This window comes from Poecile atricapillus, chromosome 1, assembly GCF_030490865.1.
Source record: "Poecile atricapillus isolate bPoeAtr1 chromosome 1, bPoeAtr1.hap1, whole genome shotgun sequence".
Lineage (NCBI taxonomy): Eukaryota > Metazoa > Chordata > Aves > Passeriformes > Paridae > Poecile > Poecile atricapillus.
The window spans coordinates 106,508,057-106,534,033 of NC_081249.1; the positions used below are offsets into that span (position 1 = coordinate 106,508,057).

The window sequence follows — 25,977 nt, forward strand, 5'->3', positions numbered from 1 at the left end:
TAGAAAATCTGTTTAATAATTCTGACTCTCCTTCCTTCACTTCTTTCTGTCCTTTGCATGCCTTGGAAAGCTACATCATCATCAAAGGGGACCTAGAAAGGTCTGCTACAATAAACTAATGCATGGAATCTGAATTAATTAAATTGCTGTTGGTGGTGCTGTAGGCAATGAAAGACACTGTTTTTCAAAAACACAGATTTTATATGGACCTCATGTACTTTTTGTAAGCAGCAGTGCAGTTCTCTTTAGGTTGAACTAGGGCCTCTGTACAATGTACTGTGTCCATAATGTGGAGGTGTGCTGGAGACCCAAATATCCCCCGTGCCACAGCGTTAGTGGGTGCTGCTTCACTTTGTGATCTCAGCAGCTCTGATTGTTGGTTTTACATTAAGGGAGACTTGTTCAGAACAACTTCCTACCACAGCAGCACTGAATTCCATCTTTGTCTGGGCCTCTGAAATTCCAAGGCTTTTGCACTCATACTTAAAGATTGATTTCTGAAAACACTGCAGGAATATGACAGTGATGGAGCATCAATAATTTTCTTCCTTTGCCTTTTTGAGTGAAATAGTGTGTACCTTAATCCCACCTTCCAGGTTTTCCTTCACCCTAGAGCCAGACTGCTTGCCAGTCTAATTAAGATTTAAGAATTGTATCTGTGCTGCTGCGATTTGAAATCCAGATGCAACTGAAGGCCATAGAGTTAAAGTTTAAATCCCTGAATTGAGAAGGTTAAGTTTTTAGTGCATGAGTATGTTAACTCACTTTGCTTGAATTTCTAGTGTAATCTCCCTCAGGCTATGATTCTGCGTAGTTTTTCATCTCTCACTAGTGGCTCAGAAGCCTTTCTGTTAGCAATTCATTAAGAATTTTGCACTGGTGGAACAGCAATTAATAAATAAATAAAGGTTGGTATACATTTTTCATTTAGTATATATTACTATGGCAATGCTTATGTATCTGTAAATCAGAAAATGAATGTTTCCACATTTCTGTCTTCACCTAATAGTTTGGGCTACCCTCCCTAGAGTAAATAAGGAATTGTATTCCTGCTCCAATCTGAAACTTTAGTGCTTATTAAAATCTATCATTTTATGAGTAACCTTCAAACTTGTTATAATATTTTAAAACCTTGTTTAATTTTTGAAGTGTTAAATGTCTAATTACTGGAGTGTTAGAGGCTTCTTGGTATTTTGGGAGAAATTGGGCAGAATCTGATAATGTAGACTGGGAGTATACTTAAGGTGATCTAAATACACTTCTAAGTCATCACCATCACTAACTTCATGTGGCCTCGTCCAGCTGAAAATTAAGGTTTTTCTTTTGCTTTTTCTTTTACTTGTTTAATAACTAGCTGGATCTATTCCTTTCTCTGGTTCACTGCATGACAAGGTGTGTGCTGGCACTGCAGGAAGGGAAGCAAAATTATAGACTGCCCCTAAAGCACTTAGGCAACATTTAGACTGACTTAATTAAAGAATGATGGCCTTACAGAAGTACACCCAGTGTTAGCATAAAGGGTCTGTAAGATGGCAAAATATCCATATAACAAAATTGCTTCTCTATTCCTCAGTTACTATATGGATAAAACCTTGATTTTAGAAGAGTTTGTATTGGACTTGTTTTATTCCAATGGTGGAAAGATATTGCCTATTATAGCTGAGCAAATTTTGTTTTTCAAAAGACGATTTTAATTTTCGTTTATCTGTTTCTGTTAACTTTTCTAGGCTGTGTTTGATGGTGTTAAGGAGTGTATAGCAAATTGCTTCAGTTGCTCCCAAGCTGTTTCTCATTCTTCAATTTGATTGCTTTTAAAATACTGTAGAACAACTAAATTGTTCCTTCTTGTGCTGAGAATACATAAGCTGCTTCTTCTCAGAGCCCTTGGTTACTTCAGCCAGCATTTTTCTAAGAATTTATAGATCATGTTTTCTCTTCTCTAAATGTATTTGAAAGTGGAGGCAAATGAGAACAGCTGACCCAGATGAAGCAATATTTCTGTTCATTCTGAAGTGCCCTGGGAGTTGAGTGTTTGTGAGAAATCTAAATTGACATCCCTTGGCCCAGACTTCCTCCAGAGTTGCTGTGGAGGGAGCGGGGTGAGGTTCCTCAACCTGCAGTGTTAGCAAGCCCCAGCAATGCCTCAAAGATACCCACTCTTGGGCTGGAATGGGGCTTTGTTCTTCATGGCTGAGCTGAGAACAAGGATTTCCCGCAGCGCCAAATGTGGGATTCTCCCAGGGGAAGCACTGGCACTGGGTGAGCCAAAGCACAAACTACTGAATCCCTCTGACACCACAGCGCTGCTCCTTTAAACTGTTTAAAAGTCAAGTTGTCTTCCAGGCCCTTGAGTTTTAGTCACAGCTAACTGAAGATTCAGACAAGGGTTTAATCTGCCCTATTAAGCTTTTCTCTTTGCAGGTGGCAGAGACATAATGTTGACATGTATAATAAAGTGAAAAGAAAGGAGGAGTGCACAGGAACTGTATCTTAACATTCTCCAGATATCACAAAGAGAACTCAAGGAGGGAGGTTTAGATTTGCACGTTTGTGAGATGCAATATCAAATTAAAGCCAAGGTTTTGCTCCATTCCCAGTGTGGTTTGTTAGGATTTTGAGTCACTGAATCTGCTTAAAAAGAAAATACAAAGAACCAAAAAACACTGGTAAAATTTCTGCTCGCTTGACTTTTAATTCATAATTATTTAGGATTATTTTTTGCTTTCAGAGACACATTGAAATAGTTTTTTTTTCCCTCTTGCTTAATGTTTGCCTTTATAATTAATTGCTGTGCAGAGTTATGGCACAAATGGCCACCAAAAGTCTGTTGCCCTATTCCACTGTAATAGATTTAATTAATTGCATATGATGACTGTAGAAGAAATAAATTTGCTTCTCACTGAAATCACTAAGAGAAAGCCTAGGTTTTTTCAGGTCAAAGTGTTATGGTTTGGGGGTTTTCCTTGCCCTCTCCTTATCTCCTCTTCCTCCTGCAGCCCCAGTGAAGCTGGTAGTGAGATCTGTTGTATCTTCAGTCCTGGTGCCTTTTGACTGAGGGAAGAGTTTGACTCATTACCTAGAATGGAAATTATTGCAGGACCTCGTATACCTAACTGATACAAACTGATATAAACAGAGAGATGTTCTTTTAAACAGTGCCTCAAAAAATAGGTAACAATTTTTTTTTCAATAGAATTATATTGATCTAAATTATGAAAATCTCTGTAGATTGTGTAGCTCAGCAAGGAAGAATACCCCTTATTTGACATGTTTTGGTCTTGATTAAAAGACTCACTGATCACTGCCTGTATGGAAAAAGTTGTTCATACACTGTGTCTGAGCACAAAAGGAATAATTCTCAAAAACTGCACAATATCATTTTCATGAGCCATATTTTACCATGGCAGAGCTCAATATTTGTATTGATTTGCTTAGGGATACCTATTGCAAAAGATTCTATTTTATAAGCAGTTAGACAGATTGCATTTAATAGGAAGAATGTGCTTCATGGATTAAATATGTGCTCAGAAAATAGGAAACTGATACTTTTTGTATCTCATAAAAATGGTAATGCAACAATTAGCAGGGTCATATTATAAAGCACAGACTTTACTCCAGCTTAATGGATCTAGGGATATGCATTCATCAGCAACGATAGATTTAGCATAAAATGACATGTAAATGAATTGATGACTGATCATAAATTAATTTTAGTGCTGAAGAAGTAATAGAGACACAGCAAGTTGCCACTTTATCATAGTATTTTACTGCTCAGCAACATTTGAGCAACTACTTAATGTTCTGTGTGCATTTCTTTTCTAACAGCTTGAATAAATTTGAGATTTTTTTGTGCCTTTCAGCAATATGGAAACCTAAAAATCTAGAAGGATGGAATGCAAACAGAAATAAATATGGCTAAGTGACATAAATTCATTTTTCATTAGATGTTTATGAAGGTCATTAATTATCGTTGGACCTGTGAAGTGCTGAATATCTATGAGTTTATATTATAAATTATATATATTTAATGTTTATAATATATATATATATATATATTTTTTTTTTTATGGGTTTTTTAGTTTTTTCTGCCCAAAAATAAAACATTTAAAACATTTAAAACTTAGAGGTTTATTCAGGTGTATACATTTAAATATATGGATGGAGATTTATATTGGAAGAAAGTAAAAACCAAAGTCTAGTTTTTGGAAGTGTGTTCATATTTAGATTCTGAATTCAAACACTTATATTATTCTTCCTTACTCTGATGGTACAATGCCAATTTCCCTTTCTATTCCCTCACTTCCACCAAAATCAGTGGGCATTCTTGCTGTGCAATCATGACAGTGGTCAGACACACCCAAGAGAGGATGATACCTTCCTCCTGTACAAAGGCTAAAAGAATTCTGGAACTGATTTCAGCTGAGGTAGCATCAGCCCCCAAGGATGTCACCCACACTTCAGAAACATGAGCAGTCTATCCCTGTTCCATTAAAAAACTGCAGAGGAACAGGGGCTTAACATTAATATGTGCTGGATGTTCTTGTAAAGGAAAACACATGAAGTGAGCACATGGAGGTTGGTAGATGCAGAAAAGTATCTAATGGAACTCTCAGAAGTGCCAGATTAGTTGTGAGCAGCTTTTATTTCACAGGTGCATTAGACTTTTTTATTATTATTTTTTAAGTAAAGCAACAGTACACTTTACAAAGAAAAATAGCTTTTTTTTTGCCAGCAAATGCCACTAAAAGCAATAGCATGCGGTCTACTGGAAGCTGGCACCTCTGTGTCCCTCACCTTTCCCTGAGAGCAAAGAAGCTTTCTATTTGCATTAGCACCAAGAGATATTTTATGGAGCAAGAAAACAGAGTTCAACTTTTCACAGAGCTGATTTTGTTCTGCATAAAGCATTTACTGCTGCTGTCAGCAAGAGTAAAATTTACAGTTGCCAGAAAGCGTAAAAACTCAAATGTGCTCTTGGAAAACACACAGTGAGCTGCATGTAAAGGAGACACTAAAAGCCTGTTTCATCCCATTTCAAAATGCACAGTTGATCTGAAAGGAACGTCAGCATCTCTTATTCTGCCTTTATTCAGAGAAAAACAAATGTGCATCTGATTTGGAAAGCAAGAGGCCAGTGGATGCCTTTAAACAAGCAGTCACCACGTGTGCTGTGTTAACACAGCTGTGTGGTGGCCTGAGGTGCCCGGGCTGGGCTCCAGCACTGCCGTGCCTTCTGGGCAATGTCTACACCTCTGCAGGTCAGAGCAAAACGGGATTTACTGCTGCAGGTTTTGCTGGGTGGGGAAAAGAAATGGTTTATGCAGGAAAACTGAATAGCTCAGGAATCAGTAGAAATAATACAGAGATTTAGCCTTTAGCTCCCTGGTGACACACAGCTGTGGGTGCTGTGCATTTCTCAGGATGTTTTGTTGACTTCAGCAGTTAGAAAAAGTTTCTATATAAAAAGTTGCTTCTGGCAACCAGAAGTAACGTAGAATGTTTTGGACTAGGAGGGACTTTTAAAGGTCATCTTGTTCCAATCCCCCTACCATGGACAGGGACACTTTCTACTAGCCCAGGTTGCTCAGAGCCCCATCCAGTTTGACTTTGAACACTTCCAGGTTTGGAACATCCACAGCTTCTCTGGGCAGCCTGTTCCAGTGCCTTACTATCCTGATGGTAAAGAATTTCTTCCTTGTATGTTATCTAAACCTTCTCTCAGTTTGAAAATTTTGCTTATTGTCCTGTCACTACAGGCCTTATCAGAAAGCCTCTTTCTGTCTTTGGAATGACCCCACTTTATATATTCAAATGCTGCAGGAAGATCACCCCGGGGCCCTCTCTTCTCCAGGCTGAGCAACCCCAGTTGTCCCAGCCTGTCTTCACAGAAGAGGGGTTCCAACACTCTGATCATTGTTGTGGCTCCTCTCTGGACACACTTGAACACAGGTCCATGTCTGCCTCATGCCAGGGACCCCAGAAATGGATGCAGAAATCCAGGTGGGGTCATGACATCTCAGTAAAACTCAGGTCCCTGCAAGAACATGCTTCCAGCATGACAGGTCCCTCCTAGAACAGCTGGTGGAGGAGAGGGAAAGGAGGAATGATCCATATTCCCAGCCTTTCTCATACTCACTGTCCATGGGAATGTGGAGGAGTTGAGGATCAGAGCTTATTTATAGGGTTAGGCTAGAAAACTGGCAGTCCAATAATAAAAATGTAGATAATTTTAGAAAAACTGCCATGTCTATGAGTGTGTAGAACAATAGCTGTATTCACACACTATGCCCCTTTGCAGATTTTCAGTATATTTCATACCTAAAATGAGATTATTTTGTTTTACTGATTAACAAAGCAAACAAAAAACAGCTACTACACACAGCCTGAAAGTGTCACATCCAAATTACCATGTGCATTGTGTGTTTTGTAACAGCTGTGGTTAGCAAATGGACAAAGCAATGTGAAAAATAGAAATTAAAAGTTCTCTTAAAACATCCATAGTCTCACGGACCATGACACTGAAAACAAAAAGTGCTCTATATATGGTTTTATATGTCTCTACATAGACAATAGAATATATGGCAAAAAACCCTTGGTCCCTGAAATTAATGGCACACGTGTTAATTTTTTAGCATCTAAGTATCATCCATCCTTTGATATGTGTAGCTCTAGTTACGTTTTTATGTTTCAGCTTGTTCTCACATATTTTGTGGGAAGTGTCTATAAGTGATTGTTTGAAAATATCCTTAGTTATAGAATTTCATTTTCTTACATCTTCATTAAGTGTTTTATCTGTAGTATCTCTTTTCATACATCACCAATAACTGTTGCTGAGCATCTTTGCTCTCCATTCTCTATGATGTCCTATCGCACTTTGTTCGTTCAGAAAATGTCTTCTCAGAGGAAATTCAGTTCTAGCCTTCCCTTGCTCTTATCTGGGCTCCCTCACATCTGTCTGCATCAGGTCGAGTCTGTTTGGAAAATAACAATTTTATGTGTGTGCTTTTGGCAAGCAGAATCAAACTCTGTCACTCTCCGTTGCACTTAACACACTTTCTGCCTGTCAGACCTCCGCAGACCTCTTTGGTTTCTTTTCTTCTATCTGAGGAGTGCAAGGGTTTTTGTTATTATAGCCTGCCACTTCTCTGACATTAAAAGGTTTGGTAACTGCAGCATCACAAAATAATCCATTGTTCTTGGGCTTTGTGGTACAGCATGCTGCTGAATTCCAGGATTCATTCATTGTACTCATGACCTGTTTTTGCAGGACATTTTTAATATTTGACACCACCATTAGTTAATTAGCCTATCAATTAACCAATAAGCAGGTCGTTATTGATTTACTACTTAACAATTTTAAACACAGAAATGTTTTTTGGACACGGATTTTAAAAGGCTACTGTACTGCTACACATTTCATGTGCATTTACAGAAATTCTGCTCTGCTAACTGAGTATAGTCAGGGCCATGATGCATCCCTCCACACGTGTCTTCATGTCTCTGAAAACCAGTTCTCTGCAGATTCTCACAAGTTTACTGGGTTGTTTTTTGTTTTTTTTTCCCCAACATATAGCTTTTACTAAAAAGCACATTTCAGGTACTTTGAGATGGGGGTGGTGCCTGTACTATCTCAGAACAACACACCGTGTCCACACAGCACCATGCAATGCCATGCAGCAGCTCAGGTCCCAAAAGCTCTCTGGTAGCTCTGCACCTCACTTGGGTTTGGTAGCTCATTTAACAATGCCCTGTTCCTGGAGCAAAGTATCTGCTGCTGGCTCTTCCCTTTGCCTCCTGCTTCACTGCATGGTGCAGAATGACCCTGGGGCCATTGTTAGAAGTACAGAACACCACCATCTCCATTTGAAACCCTGAAAGAAACAGAATTACAGTACGCAGAAAAAAAATAAAAATTAAGCTTTTGAAATTGATGGGCAGCTGATTGATGCTTGATTTATGCTTCAGAAAAACTAAAACATATGCGAAGAGCAAATAAGATTTATCCTTCCTTCTCTATTTTGCTCTTTATATTTCAGTTATGTCAAGATTTCTGTGTTTCTTCCATGTGGTTTTTCTGGTATCTGGTTTTCTGACTGCATTTTTATGTTGTTGTTATCACCTTCCTCTCCTGCAGTGGTGGTAATCCATAGTTAGAAGGTACCATGGGGCCAACACTGGTCTAGCAACTGACTCAGTGTTAAATCTAAGCATATATTTGCTCTGTTCCTGAATCTTCATTATTTCTAACCTTTTAAAAAAGTTACTTTACTCCACTAGAGTGAACTATTTTTGATCAGCTATTTTCAGGCCATTAAAACCGCTCATTTATTTTAAGGTTATGATTGACAAAATTACATGGTGCCAGTCTTGTCCAGAATAGCTCTTGAAGTTCTTGAAGGTCTGACTTTAGCTGTATCTACTGCAACTTACATATATGCAGTCCAAAATTAAGACTTGGTTTGGCAAATATCAAACTAGATAACGATTTGTAACAAGTAAAACAAAAATAACAAAACTAGCCATACTCAATTCGATCACAGGAAAAAAGAAAACATAAATTTTCAAAAGAATTTACTGTGGAGCTTTTGCATTTGTAGAGAGTATGTATTTTTCTGTTTACTGGAGCAAAGCTACATGGAGCAAGCTACAGATGAGATTCCACCAAGCTCTGATAGTGCTCTGTTGTACCAAGCCCTGTCAGATAAGCTTTGGGGTTTGTATTACACTTACACAGTAAGTGGGTCTTTAAGCTTTAGATGAATATTTATCTTGTGTACCAAGCTCTATCAAATGAATTTTGGGTTTCCTGTTGAGAAAGGACGTATTAAGTGGGTCTTTAAGCTTTAGATGAACGAAGAATATCAAATGTGCACCACTCACTAGCCCCCTACATTTGTTTTTAGGTTCAATGGTAAATGGCTGGGGTTCTGCGTCTGATGAGGACCGTAACTTTTCTAGTCATAGATCTAGTGTAGGTAGCTCCTCAGATGACTCCATCTTTACCAGCGGCACTTTTGCACAAGCACTGGTTGCAGCAGCAGATAAAGCTGGGTTTAGGCTGGATGGAACCAGCCTGACAAGAACAGGTTTGTAGACTCAAAGTTGATGCTTTCTGCATGAAGGGTGTCTCTGCCTATCCTTCTCTCAGTGAAACCGAGTCTCACACTTGTCTAACATGCATGGGATAAGGTGGATGGAGATACTTTTATCGGTATATTTTCAATGAAACCTTGCGTTATGTTTCACTTTTAGTGATTTGAAGTAGTGAATAGCACAAGCTTTTACTCTGCACCTTTGTTCTGCTGCAGTTCCCCTCAGTGCTGACTCTGCTCTACATTTAATATTTCGGTGAAGAGGTTACTAATTCTGCCTTGCAGCCTTTGATAATTTCACTTTCTGAAAAAACTCCTCACAGTCATTCACATTTCCGGTGATGAACATCACATTTAAACTGTTATCTCCATCCCTGCTCTTCTCTTGCATTTCATCTCGCAAAAGTGTGTTTTTCTGGGAAGTTTTTCTGAGCATGGGGTGAATTGATGTGCTTTGATTGTTAACAATACAAACTGTTTAAAGCTTAATTAATAGCTGATTTTAAAAATCCTTAATTCAATAAGTTAATATATTTTGATAACATTTAATTTTGGTTATGTCAACTGAATCAGCCAAGTAAAGTGTAACACGGGTAAAGTGGATATTACATTTGAAAACAGCCAATCTTCTGAAACTAATTAATGAAAACTAAATTTATTATAGTTCTTATTTTTAAAGCTCCTTATGTTTTATTTCTGTTTAAAAATATAAAGAAATATTATCTTTATTCTGGTAATAAAAGAATACATTTGCATTTTCTTAGTCTTGTCAAAATAGCAACAATAACTAATTATTTAAATCCACAAATCTAATAGCAGAGTGTGAACTTGGGTCATATTTTTTGTTATGCTTCCTCAGCTAATTCTGGATGACAGATCCCATAGTATTCCTATCATTTAAACTTTTCAGACTATTTCTCCATGAAGTCTATGAAGTTAGTCCTTCAGTAAAATGTGAGCATTTAAGAGAAAATCTCACATGTTGGGGCTGAAAGCTGTAGGCTTTCTGCATGCAATAACTTCATGGCAAAGACTGCCTTTTAGGAACATTATGAATAAAGGAAAAAGTTGGTGGCAAAGCCTTAAGCCCAGCTTTTTTCAAATCACTGGGACTTTTACCACTGGCTTTGGTCAGACATAGTCATCCTTAAAAGATTATTTCACCATAGCTGAAGCCCTCAGTTGTTTCCTTCTATTAAGGGAAATTGAGCAAATCTGACATATGACTTAAAAAACAAACAAAAGAACCAAAACAAAACACAGACAAAAAAACCCCAAGAAAACTCATGTAGACCTTAGCTTATCTAGTATGGACACATCTGGCCAAACTATAACTTAAAATATACTGTTTTCCTTGAGGAGTCTCCCAGATTCTGAATGAAAAGAGCAAATCTTTTCCAACCTTTTTTTTTTTTGATGGTGTTTGCTCTAATAAAAGTTAATGCAAAGATTCACCAAATTTACTGTCACTTGTATTGAACCTCTGAGAAGTGCAGTTTCCACCACAAACACACTCGTAACACAAGTAAATGGACACACAAACACAGACACTTTAGAATAAATATGGGGTTTTTTTATTGTAGTTATGTGAATGTAAACTAGAAAGAAAGGATGAGAGCCCCCTTGTCAGCTGCATTTTTCTAGCTTGATTAGGTCACAAATGCACTTACAGTGAGTGTGTGTGTAATTCCTCAGACAGATCATTAGAACATAGGGGTACAAAAAGGGATCCAGCGGTTGTGGTACTCGATGATTATTACTCTCTTAATGATCCAGCAGGCAAAATGGAAATAAAATAAAAACCCACATGTAAACAAACAGCCTGCTTTTCCTCTTTTTCCTTTTACTCAGGAAATGGAAGTGCTCCCCCTGCTCGCTGCGGTGTCATTCGGATGTGTCAGCTGGCAGGGCAGGGTGGCTGGGTCAGACACCCCAGAGTGCTGCACGGTGTCTGGCAGTGCAGAAGCAGCAGTGTTATCCTGCTCATTGCTCTGGAGGGAGCCTGAAGGTCCTGACTCTTTATTCCTCTGCAGTCTGGACAGTTATTTCCACCCATTTAGAACAGCTGTGAAATACTCTCAGAGGTAGATAGTAAAGGAGATGTCCAGCTTGATAGCCTCACGTGGGAATGTTTGATTGCCGAGCTTGAGAGGCACTGGTGAATCCAGATGTAATGTGTCTCTCCTGCCAGACACTTTGATTCCAGTTTCCAGAAGCCATCATATGATTTGCCATGAAGTTCAAACAGCTTTCCTTTTTAACACCCTTGGGAAATTAAATCAAGAATTAGTGGATTCATCCTTGTCTCCACTTAAACACACTAAATCTGCTGCAGAAAGTCTGACACTGCTCAGCAGTTCTTACTGGAAGGGCTGCATACAAATACAAGATGCTGTAACCAGTTATTAAGTGCACTGAAAAATGTGATAGGGGCACATCATTTGTGTTTGCCCCATGTATGATTAAGTTGCTATTTACTTTGCCTCATTTTTGTGAAGGGATAAAGGAGAATGTGTCTATTTATTTTTAAAACCAACATTCTGAATGAACAATCACATCTCTTTAGTCAAAAGAATAAGTGTGAAGAATCTGTGTCCTGTACTCACTAGTTACACTTGCATGTTGTGAGTTTATTTTTGCAAAACATCTGTGCAGCATGCTGTGAGCTGGGATGAAATTTCAGGCTCACATCTGAGTTTCTTTGCATTAGGAGTCTTTTTTTATTTTTATTTTTAAATGAAATTTTAATATTTTGTCTGTGTTCATCTGCTGTGTTATCCTTATCCATGGAACAAGGGCTTGATCACTTGTCTTTGTCTGGCTGCAGCTGTGCCAGCTATAGAGGTTAATGTTCCCAAATGCTTATTCCTTGCTTTCTCCCAGCTCCAGAATTAGCTGCTCGGGCGGGTGTTCTGTAACCCAATTTTGGTTAAAATGAGCTAGGTTAGCAAAGGCATTGTTTTCAGACTATATAAATTCAATTGGGCTTTTTTTTTTTTTTTGCTTTTTTGCTTTTTTTTTTTTTTTTTTATGTAGAGGAGGGTTAGGGAACATCCAAATGAGGGTTTCAAACGTGGTAACCTGGCAGAGATGTGCAGCTGGGGACAAACCTGCCTGAGAGCAGTGCCCTCCTCAGGCTGCACGACAGTCAGGAGGTAGACAACCAAGCTATGAAATCTCTGAAGTCCAATAGTGAAATATTGTCCTAACGTGTGCTTTAATGTGAAACAACATGTTAGAGAGGATATGGCTACTTTTTCACTTTGCCTTCTTGGCGCTGAGAGTATTTCAAATCAGATGCTGAGCTGCATATTACTCCCTGTTAGGCTTTCCTAGATCAGATTGTATGTGACAGCATGTTGGAAGTAAGCACATCTGTTGGAAGGTTTTACTAGAAAACATAGCCCACTGCAAGGTAAACCATGGTCTAAGTTAACCAGAGGATAAAAAGACCTCCTTTATACCATGGGCCCAGTTGACCAGAGAAATACCAATCACCCATTTTTCTGATTTCTGACATCTCTTACACCATCTGGGGACTAAAGCAGCATTGAAAGAGCAGAAGTTCAGACTGGCTTCAGCATTTTCCACTGCAGCATTACAATATGTAAGAATTTTAATTACCAATTCTAAATGAATTAAGATGTTAACATCTCCAAAATTTTGCAGGAATGACATACACATGAACAAAAGAAAGTCAGAGATGGTGATTTTTAATTTTCATCAGTTATCATTAAATATTAAGTCTAGTTAACAGAATAAAAATATCAGGATAAGAGGAAGTTAATGTAGTAAATGAGCTGTGCTCTTTAAATTCTGAGGCTTTTAATCATCTGCTCCATAGAACAGCTTCAAAGATATTTCTTTAAGAGAAATCATATAGCTTTAATAGTGTGTATATATATATATATACAACAGATAAAAAGATATATACATAAATCTGAGGTCACAGTATATATTTTTAACAAATAGAACTACTAAAAATTAACTGGAAATTTTTATCTTTTAAATATACCCCCATTTTTATTTCTTGAGAAAAGAGACCCCTTAAGTATACAGTGCTGCAATGCTATATAGCTTGCAAAATCAGATATGTTTATCTTGCTGGAGTTACTCCAGATATACAGTGCATATGGGAGCCCCTAAAATGAGAATCTGGCTCAGAAAACATGAAAGTGGAAGGCAGGAGGAGATAAATTTGATATGATTGCAGAACTGTTTTCCCTCCCTGCTCAAGGCTGAGGAGTTGTTATGACACATCTGTTCAGCACACAGAGCAGGTAGGAGTTATATGGCATACAGTAGTTTTATCGCAACAGATGGAATAATTTTAATTATAAAAGTTAAAGACAAAAGAATGCCAAGTTTCTCTACTTCACTTGTTGTGGTGTGTCTTAAAGCAGTTGTTATCAGTGGGAACCTTGAGGGGACACTTGCCTGCCTCTGAGAATTAGACCTGATTTAACGTTTTGGAGCAGACATTAATAGAACAGCCCATTTCAAGGCAATAACATTTTTTCATCTGGTTCCTCTCTTCTTTTTTTTTTTTTTTTTTTCCCCCTTCTTTAGGCAAAGCATATTCTTCCTCTCAGAGACCTCGGCCAGGCAGTCCTTTTTCTACTGACAGCAACACCAGTGCAGCTGTCAATCAGGGTCAGAGGCCGAGGCCCACGAAAAAACACAAGGGCGGACGTTTGGAGCAGCCCTCTTTGCCTCATCGCCGGGAGGGAATCACGGACGGTGAGTGCTGGGGGAGGAAAACCTGCAACAGGCAGCTGTGCATGGCAGGAGGAGGCAGAGCCATCTCTTCAGGAATGTAGGTTACAGTCAATTACTGCTTTGGTGGAGTTGGTCCCCAGGTTGCCACATGAGCAGTGTTGTAGCTCCAGCGGCGTGGGGCTTGGGTGAGTGTTCAGGGAACCTTTCCCCATTTCTGCTCTAAATATGTCCTCATCTCCTAGGATTTCTCAGATCTTGATATAAATCTTACCCCAAAATGACTGCATTGCACGAGTTGACATTGAAAAATGGCCTGTGGATAATTGTACATTTTATGAAAGTAGCCACCACTGGCAGTAGCTGTATGTCATGAATTCCTAAGGAGAAGCAGAGAGCTGCTCCCACAGGACTTGTTCAGTTTGTGCTGGTTTTGACAGACACCCAACAGCTACAGAAACATGTGCCATGTTTTCCCATGATTCTGCCTCACCTCTTGTCTGTGCTGCTTCAGTCCTGACATCCGCTGACCTCAGTGACTGTGTCTCCCTCTTTTACATCTCCACTTCCTCTTACGAGTACTTCCCATCTGGAAATTTCAGGCATATCTGTTCTGCTCTTCTAAAAGATAATATCAGCTGTCTTTCATTTTCTTTGTCTACCCTTCTTGAGTCTGGCAAAAGACACAGTTAGGGCCTGTTAGTTTTTGAGGAAGACTGGATAGGAAGGTGGCCAGCTGGCTACCTTCCCCTCATTTCTTCTGATCCCTGGCCTTGCACCTGTAGGTGTTGAAATGATCAGTGTTCACCAAAGGTGTTATTGTTACATCTCCTGCTCTATGGCTCATTCTCACTGTGATATTATTTGTGGAAAAGCTTAAAGTGGCTTAGATTCTGCTCCTATGGATCCAAGTTCCTTTAAACATTAATTCCCTCCCCTTGTGGATATAATGCAGAGGCCTCTCTATTACACAAATCCATTGAATAGATGTGTCTATGAGAACAGTAACTGGAAAATGATGGATGTCACTTCTATGCTGGCCATACTCTTTCTGTACATGTTTTTTTAACCCTTCTGTGTGCCATATCCTGTCACCCTCAGCTGTGAGCGTCTTAGGCAACAAATTCTGTGTACATGTGAGTTTGTAGTGCACTCAGTATGGTGGACAGTAATCCTTCTGCTTCTGAATGCTATTGCTACAGAAGTGACTTACAGTCATGTGGGTACCAGAAAATTAATGAGGATCCAGTTCAGGTCATGAGGCAGATGGAAGTGGGGCTCCTCAGAGAGTGACTCCATCATAAAATTTCACATTGTTTTAAATAAGTGAAAGAGATCCAATTTTAAGATTCGTTTTAAAAGAGGAAACTCCTATTGCCTTTTCTTTATCCTTTATAAAATACTAATCTTACTGGAGTTTCTTTCATACATTTCAATCAGAATATCGATGATATACTATTTCCTTCAACCTCTCAGGCATGGGCAGTAACCATAAGAGCTTTCGGATGCCATTAGATTAATATTTGTCTTTTATAAACCTAGTTAAAGTCCTTGCTATATGTTGCAAAAATTTATAGTGTCCTGGAGCAATAGAAAAACAGTTCCCTTCCTGTATTAACACAGGAACAAACAAACAAACACAAATGGTACAGTTTTCCGCTTCAACTCCTACTGAATATGAGTCATTAAAGTGTAATGTCAAATCTGAGTCATAGTTAAATTTGAAAAAGATTATTTGTCAATTAAGGAAGCTAAAAGTTGCTGCTGCCACCTGCATGTATGTAAACAATTGAATTTGGGAATCTCTGGTCTGCAAAATTAAAAATGGTAACTGGGTGATTTCTGTGGAAATTGTGATGAACTTTGCAAAGACAGACAATGCCACTGGGCTTAAGCTGTAGCTAGAAGGAGCAAGTAAGACAGCCTCAGATAGGTCCAGCAATTCCAAACCCTAATCCAGGCCGGTCCATTCAGCCCTGGGCCATCCTGATTTCTGTGAAAAGCATCACTATACATTTTCTCTGTTTTTTCAGATGTCTCAAATCCATTCCCTTATAGCTGCTTCCTCTTGGATTTGTCTTGTGAGAATATACTTGGTTTGCCAGTTGTTTTCAAATTCCCCAGTTGGAGGAGTGCTGGTATCCTGTATTTAAGTCTCATCACATACCGGATGTCTGTCATTTTCAATTCTCATTGACCAAGAAAGCTCCAGCTTTCTCTGCCCATTCCCATACACATCCTAAGTGCTTCCTCCTTGTTAACTGTAACCATGTGGGACAGTGGAAAAGACCTAAGAAACTGTAATATTTAGCACATAGCACACACATCACAGACCATGTAAGCATTTGAGGGTTCAACTTCATGCTTAGTTTTGACAGCAATCCACACAAATCCCCTAAAACCCTGCTTCTTCATTTCCTTCAGCTGCAGGTCAGAATCCTCTAGAGACTGACTCTAGATGGAGTCTTCATATTTCTCTTGCTGTACAACTTGTTTTTTCACTTCCACATCCTGGAAGACTATGGAGACAACAGCAAATCTACTGAGGAATAATATGTTATGAATCCCTCAGATGATCAAAACCTTCATTCTAAGCTTACAGTCCACCGTAAAAAAAAAAACAAAACAAACAAAAAAAATACAAGAAGGGTTTTAGTGTTAGTGCTCAAGGAATAATTTGTTTTCCAAGAAACAATGTAGTCATGAATTGCAAAACAGTGGAATCTGTCATATAGTTTGCAGCATCATAACTGTCTGACTGAAGTTCAAAGCCTTTCCATAACTGAGCACAATATGCAAAAAAATTAGAGGAGGCAGAAGGGAAAGATTCTTAGGGTTTGAAAAGGCAAACTGGAACATAAGACTTATATTACCATGCCTTGCTACTAACTTCCTACTGCGTATTAAAAATAACTTTTAATGTCAAGAAAATACTTACCTTCTGATGCTAGAAAGTGTTTCAGAGGCTTATTAAATGTCACAGTAATTATCACCCCTAGGAGAAGAAATCACTGACACAGATAGAAAGGTGTGTCCTTATAGTTGTAGGTTCTTGCTGCTTTTTCTAGTTAATGATGAGAGGCTGTGCCAAACCTTGACTGGTGCCTGAATAATTTAGCCAATGCTCTGCCTTCCAAAGAAGGGCTCAAGTAATCCCAGATTGAATATCCCTCTCCCCCTTACCAGGTACTCTGATGTCCTACAGCTCCTCAATCACAATCCCTCCATTACTAAATCAATAAGACCATCATCTCCCACCAATGCACTCTTAAGAATTGCCTTACAGGTTTGATAATCCTGCCATTAGAGGCTTCAGAATGAAAGTCTGGATGACTTCCTACTGACCTAGAAAGCTACTAGCTCAGTGCAGGCTTTCAGGTATTTTCCCTACCACCTGAATGATAAATGGGATTCGGATGGAGGTAGGGTGAATCAGTGTTACCACTCTGGGTATCCTCACTGAAAATCCCACTGAAGTTCCTACATTTCTAAATTCAGAACTTCTCTGAAGGGGTTGACATGATGGAATGATTGATATGATTGCCTTAATGTGGTAATAAGTCTTCCTGTAAGGATGTGAGACTTCTAACTCAGCTGACATTTGTTACCCCTTTAACAGGGGTAGGAAAGCCAAGGCAGGGCAAGACTATTCTCAATGGTGTTGGAGGAAGACACTCATAATTCCAGATACATGGGATCTTCCTATCAAACCAGGCAAGAGAGCAGGAGATATTTAGTTATTTACTAAGGCACAAGATTTACAGTATAGAGCAAATCAAAAGCAACATTTTCAAATGAAGCTCTCTTCCAGCTTCTTTTATTAAAAAGGACAGGTAGGTGTTACTGCAGCTGCCAACCTGAGTAAGGAGGTGAGGAAACAGTTTAGTCAGGTGATGTTTGGCTACAATTAGTAACTGCTCTTACAGATCTTCTCAGACACATTTAACACAGGTCAGTAAGTTTGTATTCAGGCCAGAGTCAGTTTATGTTAATTCCAAAGTACCTGTGGCTCTTCTAGAATTCTGTGGAGCTTCATTACAAGATAAATTTTATTTTTCACTTCAGATCTTCCACAGGTTTCGAGCACCCAAGGAAATTTACAAACATGGTGTTTCATTTCACTTCTATGCATAAGTCAGTCTTTATGATTATTTTGTTGATGGATAAAAGCAATAATCAGGTTAACAGAAGATCAGCACTATAACTCTACAGTAAGTCCAGGAGTTGCAGCCAGCTGTAGAAAATGCAGTATAGTTTAAGCACAAGCCTTCTTTCCTTTTAAGTATCTAATTAATAACAACTATTAGACACCAATTTCTGAAGTAGGATAGTCTGTTTAAAGTTTAATACTGCAATAATTTTAACAAATTTTTTTCTGTGCTACTACTTGAAAATTTTGCTTATATTGAATGGTAAATATTTTATCTGGGAAAATTGTATAGTCCGATGTCATGTTATGGCTGTGTTTATTGGATTCAATGCATCTCCACAAAGTGCTTATAAATCACAACTTCAGTAATCTCTATTTCAGGTTGCATAAGCAGATGCCAGTGTTGTGGTTCTGTACATTAACTGGTTATGATCGCAATAAAATCAATTATAAGAAATGCCATTTTGGAAGCCAGCACTATAAAGCAATTTTAACATTGGCAAGTTCCCATACCCTCCTGCTTCCACCTACAGTAACTCAAGTGTAGTCATTGTCATGAAAGGTCGCATCTATATTCATAACGAAAAATTTCTCAAATAAATTAGTGCTGAACATAAAGCATGCACCAAGCTCACTGACAGATTATTAAAAGGCTGCTCTCGCCAGAGGGTGCTTATCTTAATCTGGGGCACAGCACTTCAGCTGTGAGCAAGGGGCAGGAGCATCACTGGATACAACTTTTTTCTCTTGCAAGCACAAGTAACCTGTGCATGCTCATTTCTCTGCAAGAGACAGTGTTGACTGGAATGGCATCTCAGCAACTTTGGAAGCATTTCCGCTCCATATGTGAGGTATAAGTATCACCTCTAACAGCAAAGACATGAAAAAAAATTTTGTGTAGCATTATATAAAGCAATATATAAAGCTGGATTAGAGACTTTGAAATAAACTCCCTCCAAAGGCCTCCTGACCAATTTATAAAATGAATTTCAGTTACAAACATCAGACTTCCCTGCAGGCAAAACAGAGGTTTACTTTTCCATGCCTGTTACTGAGCCAAGTTCAATTCCTTGATAAACCTTCACAATACAATGAGATAGAAAGGACTAGAAAACAGATCAGACCCAAATCTACTCTAAAGTAACACAGGTTTTTGTTAAGTTGGCTGCAGAGATTTATTTGGGCTATCCATTGCCCCGAAACAGAATTATCAAAAAGTGTTCCTTGTATAAAATGTGTATATGATAGAGAAGAATTTTCATTAAGATACTAAAGGTGCTTCCATTTTCTGATTTTTTTTTCTTTTAAATAATCTAGGCTATTGTGAGTCTATCATAGAGTTTACATGAAAAAGTTGCATTTAGAATTAGAATTACACTGAGTCTATAATTACCTTGGGTTGTGGACTAATAAAAAAGTTCACTTTTGCCCCCACAAATGTGTTTGGAATGTTGACCTTCAATTCTACAAGCATCTTAGTAGTCCAAGTCACAAACTTGAAAAGAACAGAAGTTGTCAGAGACCAGGCAAGTGCCTTTCTGTCAGATGAAATTGTATTTTATTTGGTTATATTTGCAAGACTGCTAAACTAGAGTGGCCATTCTCTAGTCTCTGAAGAGTCTAGTTCTTCATTTCATTGACTAAAATGCTCACCCATTGTTTGGTGGTTCCATTTGAACACATTGGTCAGAGATATACTGATGCTTTTTTAATGGCAGTAGGTTTCACAATTATTTTTTCCCAATATTTGTGGCATTTTATTAATTTTGATGAAGTTCTATATTAGATTTTGTGTTTACACCTTGAGCTGAAAGTGTAGCCCAAAAACAGGATGGAGCAAGCCCCAGTATGGTGGAGGGAAATTGTCAACTGGCACAGGTCAGTCTTCCACAGCCTTTCTTAATTCCTTACTGTTACTGAGCTAAACAGCTGGAGTACACCCCACAGAAAATAAATCCCATGCTTGGAAGTGTAAGTCAGGGCTCAGATTTATATGGAAGTTAGAAAGAGGTAGAAACACAGCAACCAGAATAAAGAGCTAGCGGAAGTCAAAACCCTTTTCAGATTAAAACGAAATTTCCTCCTTTTAAAACCAGCTGGCTTAGTGGCTCGTACCATTTGCAAGGCACTTTCCTTTTCAGTGTCGAAAACAGACCTTCTGTTTCAATTAAAAAAAATCAGTTCATCTGAATCTTATTCACATTTTTTAGATCTTCCACCACCACCCGACCCGCCCCCCGGTCAGGGTTTAAGGCAGCCCATAGCGCCGGGCCAGCGCGGAGGCTCTGCCGAGAGGAAGGGGAGCTCTCTGGAGAGGCAGCACGCAGCAGCCAACGTAGATGACACAAAGAGCTCCCTGGACCGGCCCGCTAGGACATCACTAGAGTGGCAGCGACAAGCCCAGGAGTGGATAAGCCCTACAGACCGCCAAGAGGATTTCAGGAAAGCCCAACACAAACAAGCCTTCGGATCAGGTGTGTGCGCGCTGCACCGGCCGAGGCGAGGCAGGCGGCTGCTCCCCACCTCTGCCGAGGGGCTCTGGGCCTGGCAGGGCTCCAGGATCACCTCACACCTCTCTGGGAGAGCACTGGCGAGGGTTAGGCTGGAAAACAGGGAAAGGCAAAGTGAAACGAGAGCTTGTGATCCAACTACCTTCCCTCCTGCAACAATGAAATTCCATTAGCACCTGACTCGGTGCGCTCTTCGCAGTGTTTTGGATATTAATAATGTTCTCAAGTGTAGTGATGGAGAAAACAGTTTCAGGCCAGCAAGAAAGGAGAGAGATTTTTAGGGTATCTTTCATTAGATATATTTATTTATACATATAGGGCCATATTTTCCAGTTCTTTCAACCTGCTTCCAAGTTGGCAGCAGTTTTTATATGTCTGCAAGAAGGCTGATCCTTCTGAGCTGCTGACATTCCTGTATTAAAAACGCTCACTTCTCTTTATTCAAGGATATGACAAAGTAACATTCATCTCTTAAGCCCAGCAAGATGACAGCAGAGGTTTTCACCTTCATACAGGACCTGCACCTTGCCCCAGGCTGACTTCAGCACCTAAATGGATTTCAAGTCTGCACAAATGTGCACAGGAGGTGATGCTGGGCTGGAGTTGTATTTCTACAATGTTCACAGTTTCCCTCTCTCAGCCTGACCTGAAGTAAAAGCTGCTGTTTCATCCTAGGGCGTTTTCTTGAACCCATTAATCTCCTCATCCCAATGCAGTGCTGATTAGAGGGATACAAGAAGACAGATAAGATTTAAATAAAGAAACTATACTGTGTGTGGAGGTTTTTGTAGGGTTACACTATTTCTTCACTTATGTATGTAGCTCCCACAGTCACACTAGTGGTACTCTTATCATCCATACTTTTCTTGATTTGATTCACTCTTAAAGCTCCTTGTTAATCTAACACATTAATAACATTGACATACTAAAAAAAGAATAGTAGTGTGCAGACAAATCTGTTATGGGGACAGGAGCTACTGGATAAAGTCCTCCTAGGGAAAATACTGCTACCTGTATTTTAAATGTAAATATTTAAAATACAATCCATATTTTAAAATATAATGATAATGGTACTGTTAAAACCCCCTAATAGGTTGGCTGCATAAAGAAATGCGTGGCTGTTCATGTTCTGAAATCATGATGTGAAGTCACAGTTTAAAAATAGCGTGTGAAATTCATACTGCTTGGTGAAATGGCAATTTTAATTGCAATTTAGAAGATGTACAAACACATAGAAAATAGCCCAAATATATGCCTTGCACTTCTCATTTCCTTGGAAATCATTAAGGATGCTTCTCTGACCTGCTCAGAAAGAAGTCCCTTCTTTTTCCTCTTCCTCATAAGTGTACAAATAGAATTTGTCATTTATTCTGTGATGCAGAGCTTATACAGTAGTAAAATTCCCATCCTGCAGGGCATGCATTTTTCTGTCCATAAATAAAGAGAACTTGATCTTGACACTTCCAGTGCCCTGCACTGAAATGGTTATAGGTACTCTGTTCTTGTCAAATTCAGAATGCCAAGGGCAAGTGAATATCCTTTATGCATAAAGAAGGATGCCTCTAGGAGATGTTATGAGTTTATCCTGGTGTGAGGAGTTCATAAAGTTTGTGCACAAGATGGGCCAGGGCTTCATATCTCTCTGTCTGCATTCTCATTCCGGCCCCTTGCACTACAGCTTTCTTGCTCTGCATTCTTGTCTCTGGTAGATTTTAAAAAGACTACTCCTGTGCATGATGCTGGTTTAGGTCACTAAATGTGGGTGTTTTAATAATATTAATTGTGCTTCTTCCCTTTTCCTTTATTAATGGAATAGTTCTTTGGAAATCCATTCTGTCACAGTTTTCAATACATTTCCAAAAAAGACTTATTATTAGCTATCAGTTTCCAGAAAATAGATAACTTGCAACTTAGGGGGTTTCATTCAGATGTTAGCAAGCTGTGGTCCAAGCTTTGAAAGCAAGACCTTTAGTTTGAAGTTGAATAGAATAAAAATACCTTGGTCTGGGATATCTGTTTCCACTGGTTGCTTTCAGTATAAACAAGATCACTGAGTTCCTGGCAGTGGCTTCATTGTAGAACTGGAATTAAAGCACATCAAATATGACATTCTCAGCTCTGATGAAAGTGGTGCTAGATCAGGTTACAATTCTTTTGATAAGAGGAAAAGCCTTTTGGTTATTTTCTGAGGTATAGAAGCATTGTTACGCACACATATCCTGATTTCACAGGGGCTAGAATTATATCTTCAAATTAATGGCTCAACATTTCAAAGAGAAAGGCACCAGCAAAGCCTCCCCATATTCTTTGCAGGCCTGGACTCTGTTTGGAGAGTTTAATAAATGTGAGCCCATTCTCAGAACTGGAGACAACTACTTCTCGTGTGCTAGAATGTTGTGTAAAACCTAGCCTTCATTTATGTCACAATTCCTTATTTTATGGATTATGTTTATTTCTGAGGCCACAACAGATAATTGAACATACCATATGCTGTATAATGATAATGCACTTTATATTTATTCATGGTCGTTTTTCCTCAATATTTCATTGAACCCGAAGGAGGCCTTATCCTGAGTCCACAAGCTAGAAAAACAAATCAATTGACTATATATGTCATCTTCCAACTCTTTTGCAATGCTAGTGACTTTTGTTTTCGTCCTTTAAAAATGTATCCAGCTTTCTGCTAAACTGATTTATGCTGCTTGCTTTATTTCTGCCTTAATGCAAACTGCTCCATATTTTACCCAGCTTTTGGAAACCAGGTTTGCATCTGACTCTATTGTTAGGTCTTGATATATAAAAAAAACCAAACAAGTAACATAATTTAGGAGAGGCTGTGGCTGTTAAATGCCATTTTACAGTGTCTTTCAAGCATTTCTTTTTATTTTAGCAAGGACAGCACACAGTCATAGAACAAAACACTGATAATGCCCTAAAGTCCTGCAGCACAAATATTCTGGTCCCGTGGGCAGGACCAGAGTGAGATACTTTGGCAGAGAAAGAAGTCAGCTGCCTGCCCTCTTCTGCAACAAATTTACCTTAAAAACAGGCTCAGTTCAACAGCAGCTCATGTGGGGAATCCCCACATCCTACTCTTTTGTGGCAAATAATGAAATCCCGAGTTTCTCCCACAAATTTGTTCTCATTTAGCACTTCTCCAAGTTAATTATGTCTCTGCTGAAGTCTTTGAAAGGGCTTCAAGCTTGTGAATAAAAGCGTTTTTATCTCCTCTTTCTTTCCAACCATCCCCACCTACTTTTCCTTCTGTGTTCCTTGCCCTCTGTCAAAGAAAGTCCATTTCTCCTCAAAAGGTTGTTTAAGAGTGAAGACAATTGGAAAACCAAAATAAAGAAAACCCTTTTGGCCTAAATTCACTTTGAAAAAGGGCAAGATTCAAGCAGTAGAAATCCAACTGATATCAGAAGGGACAAAGCTGTGTTTGAGGTTAGGCATATATATACTCATATTCTTTCTTCAATCAAACTATATTTAGCAAGATCTCTTTCTCCAGCTTCTGAGATTGCAAAAGTGGATCAGATGCAGCAAAGAAATAAAATAGTGCTTCCATTTCAATGTTAAATCAGTGCTGCTATTTTGCTTCTTAGATTTGGACAATTACAACAGTATCTCCAGGAAATGCTAATCAGAAGTGATGTTTTGTTTTACTTGATGCTATGTGAAGACATAAAGTCTTATGCCTTATTGCCATTAATCCTGCTCTTGAAAGCAGTTCATTATTACAGGTCTTCACAGAAAAAGAATCCAAATGAGATGGAACATGAAACAGGCTGCAGGATTATTTATCCACTCCAAATATTACAACTGCAATGTATAATATAATATTTTCCAATGTAATTCAACACCAGTTAAAACAAAAATGTCAGTGTACTTTGCATCATTAGAAATTACTGAGTACCTGGTAGATAATTAAATTAGCTGATATTGTAGTTCTTTGTCTAAACTGATTGAGTTAATGTTGCCATAATTAAAGCTAAAGAAAAGGAAAAAGCATGTTTATGTAGGCTTGAAGCAAAAGTCCAATCATAGCTTCATTGTGTCGGAAATTGCACGTTCACCTATTTTTATTAAAGTATCTATGATTCATAATCTCTTATTCATAATGAATGTAGACTTTTTATAATTAATACAAACTGACTTAGGAGTTCACAGGGAAGCAAGATTTAAATTCATACTGGCTTCTCTGTCCTTGGGATACAACTCTTAGTTGTGTATTTTCTTAAGTAAAATTGTTATGCCATAAAGCAAGACAGATATGAATGAATATGATGTGCATAAATGAATAGCTTGTTTATTCCTACTTCTAGGATTATTTATTGGTATTTACTTTGCTTTGTTTTGCTTTTCTAGAAGAGGCACTCGTACCATATAGTAAACCCAATTTCCCATCCCCTGGTGGCCACAGCTCTTCAGGAACATCTTCTTCTAAAGGATCAACTGGACCTAGAAAAGGTGAAGTCTTGCGAGGAGGTCACCAACGCAATGCCAGTGACCTTCTCGATATAGGCTATGTGGGATCAAACAGTCAAGGACAGTTTACTGGTGAATTATGTAAGTTTACCTCTAGCTCCAGTTCAAACTATCAAATAGATAAAAGAAAAAAATTATAAATCTGTTGTGAAGGGAGCAGGAAGTTGTGTGTGATAATCAGATTAAGCTTTATCCAGACCTTTTTGCCTTCTGAGGCGTATTTCATGTGATGGCAAACAAATGTTGTCCTTCTTTGGACCAGTTCAAATCTGTGTAAGCCATGCCAAAGTTAACTACATGGTACATCTCTCACTGTGTAATGCTAGTGAAGCATGGGGAAATGAGAAGGAATTCTAATAACTTATTTTTTTTATTTTTTTGGCAAAGTGTAGTGTGCTTGTCTTGGAAATGCCAATGACAGATTTCCTCAGCCTTCCCCTTAATTTCCTGTTGGTTGATGAGAAGTGTTCTCTGAGATGGAGGTCCTCTTTTCTTGATTGTGTAGCACAGTTTTGCAGTTTTACATCTCCACTCTTCCTCATCATCCCTTTACAGGGAAATTGTTTTCCAAATATGTTTCCTGTTATCACTCAATATCTGTTAAACTTTGTACAAAACCATGTTGATGCTGCCCGCGTGCTGGCAGTACCAGCTGCCCAAAGGCTTGACTCTGTTGTTTGAAAAAGTACATCAAAACCCCAGCATGCTCAGGCATACTGGTGTGTTTAATAAACTTATTAATGGTAATAAAAGCAGTGGAGCTGTTGGCATGTCTGCATCCTCCTGCTGCAGTCAGACCCTCAGCACCTCCTGGCAGTTACTGCCCCGTAGCTGTAAGAGAGCTAATGGTGACCCATGAGCCCTGAAGAGTGCAGTCTCATACATGGTGTTGGTAAGTGCTAAATTTTAGCATCCCTGGCTTTTCATCTTAGAAGCAATTAACCCTGTTCTCACAACCTATTGAATATTCATCCTGTGCTGCAGTAATATTGCCATAGGCTTTATTTGTGTGGTTTTTTTC

At 38.8% G+C, this 25,977-nt stretch overlaps 1 protein-coding gene across 1 annotated transcript in view; it reads left to right on the forward strand.

Moving 5' to 3' along the window:
- The window catches only part of ROBO2 (roundabout guidance receptor 2), a 438,169-nt gene that overhangs the window by 409,244 nt on the left and 2,948 nt on the right, over positions 1-25,977 (forward strand). Inside the window, exons 25-28 of the mRNA XM_058829219.1 lie at positions 8,904-9,086; positions 13,662-13,832; positions 20,169-20,432; positions 24,837-24,938. Of these exons, the coding sequence (XP_058685202.1) occupies positions 8,904-9,086; positions 13,662-13,832; positions 20,169-20,432; positions 24,837-24,938 (720 nt within the window). The remainder of the gene's footprint in view (positions 1-8,903; positions 9,087-13,661; positions 13,833-20,168; positions 20,433-24,836; positions 24,939-25,977) is intronic.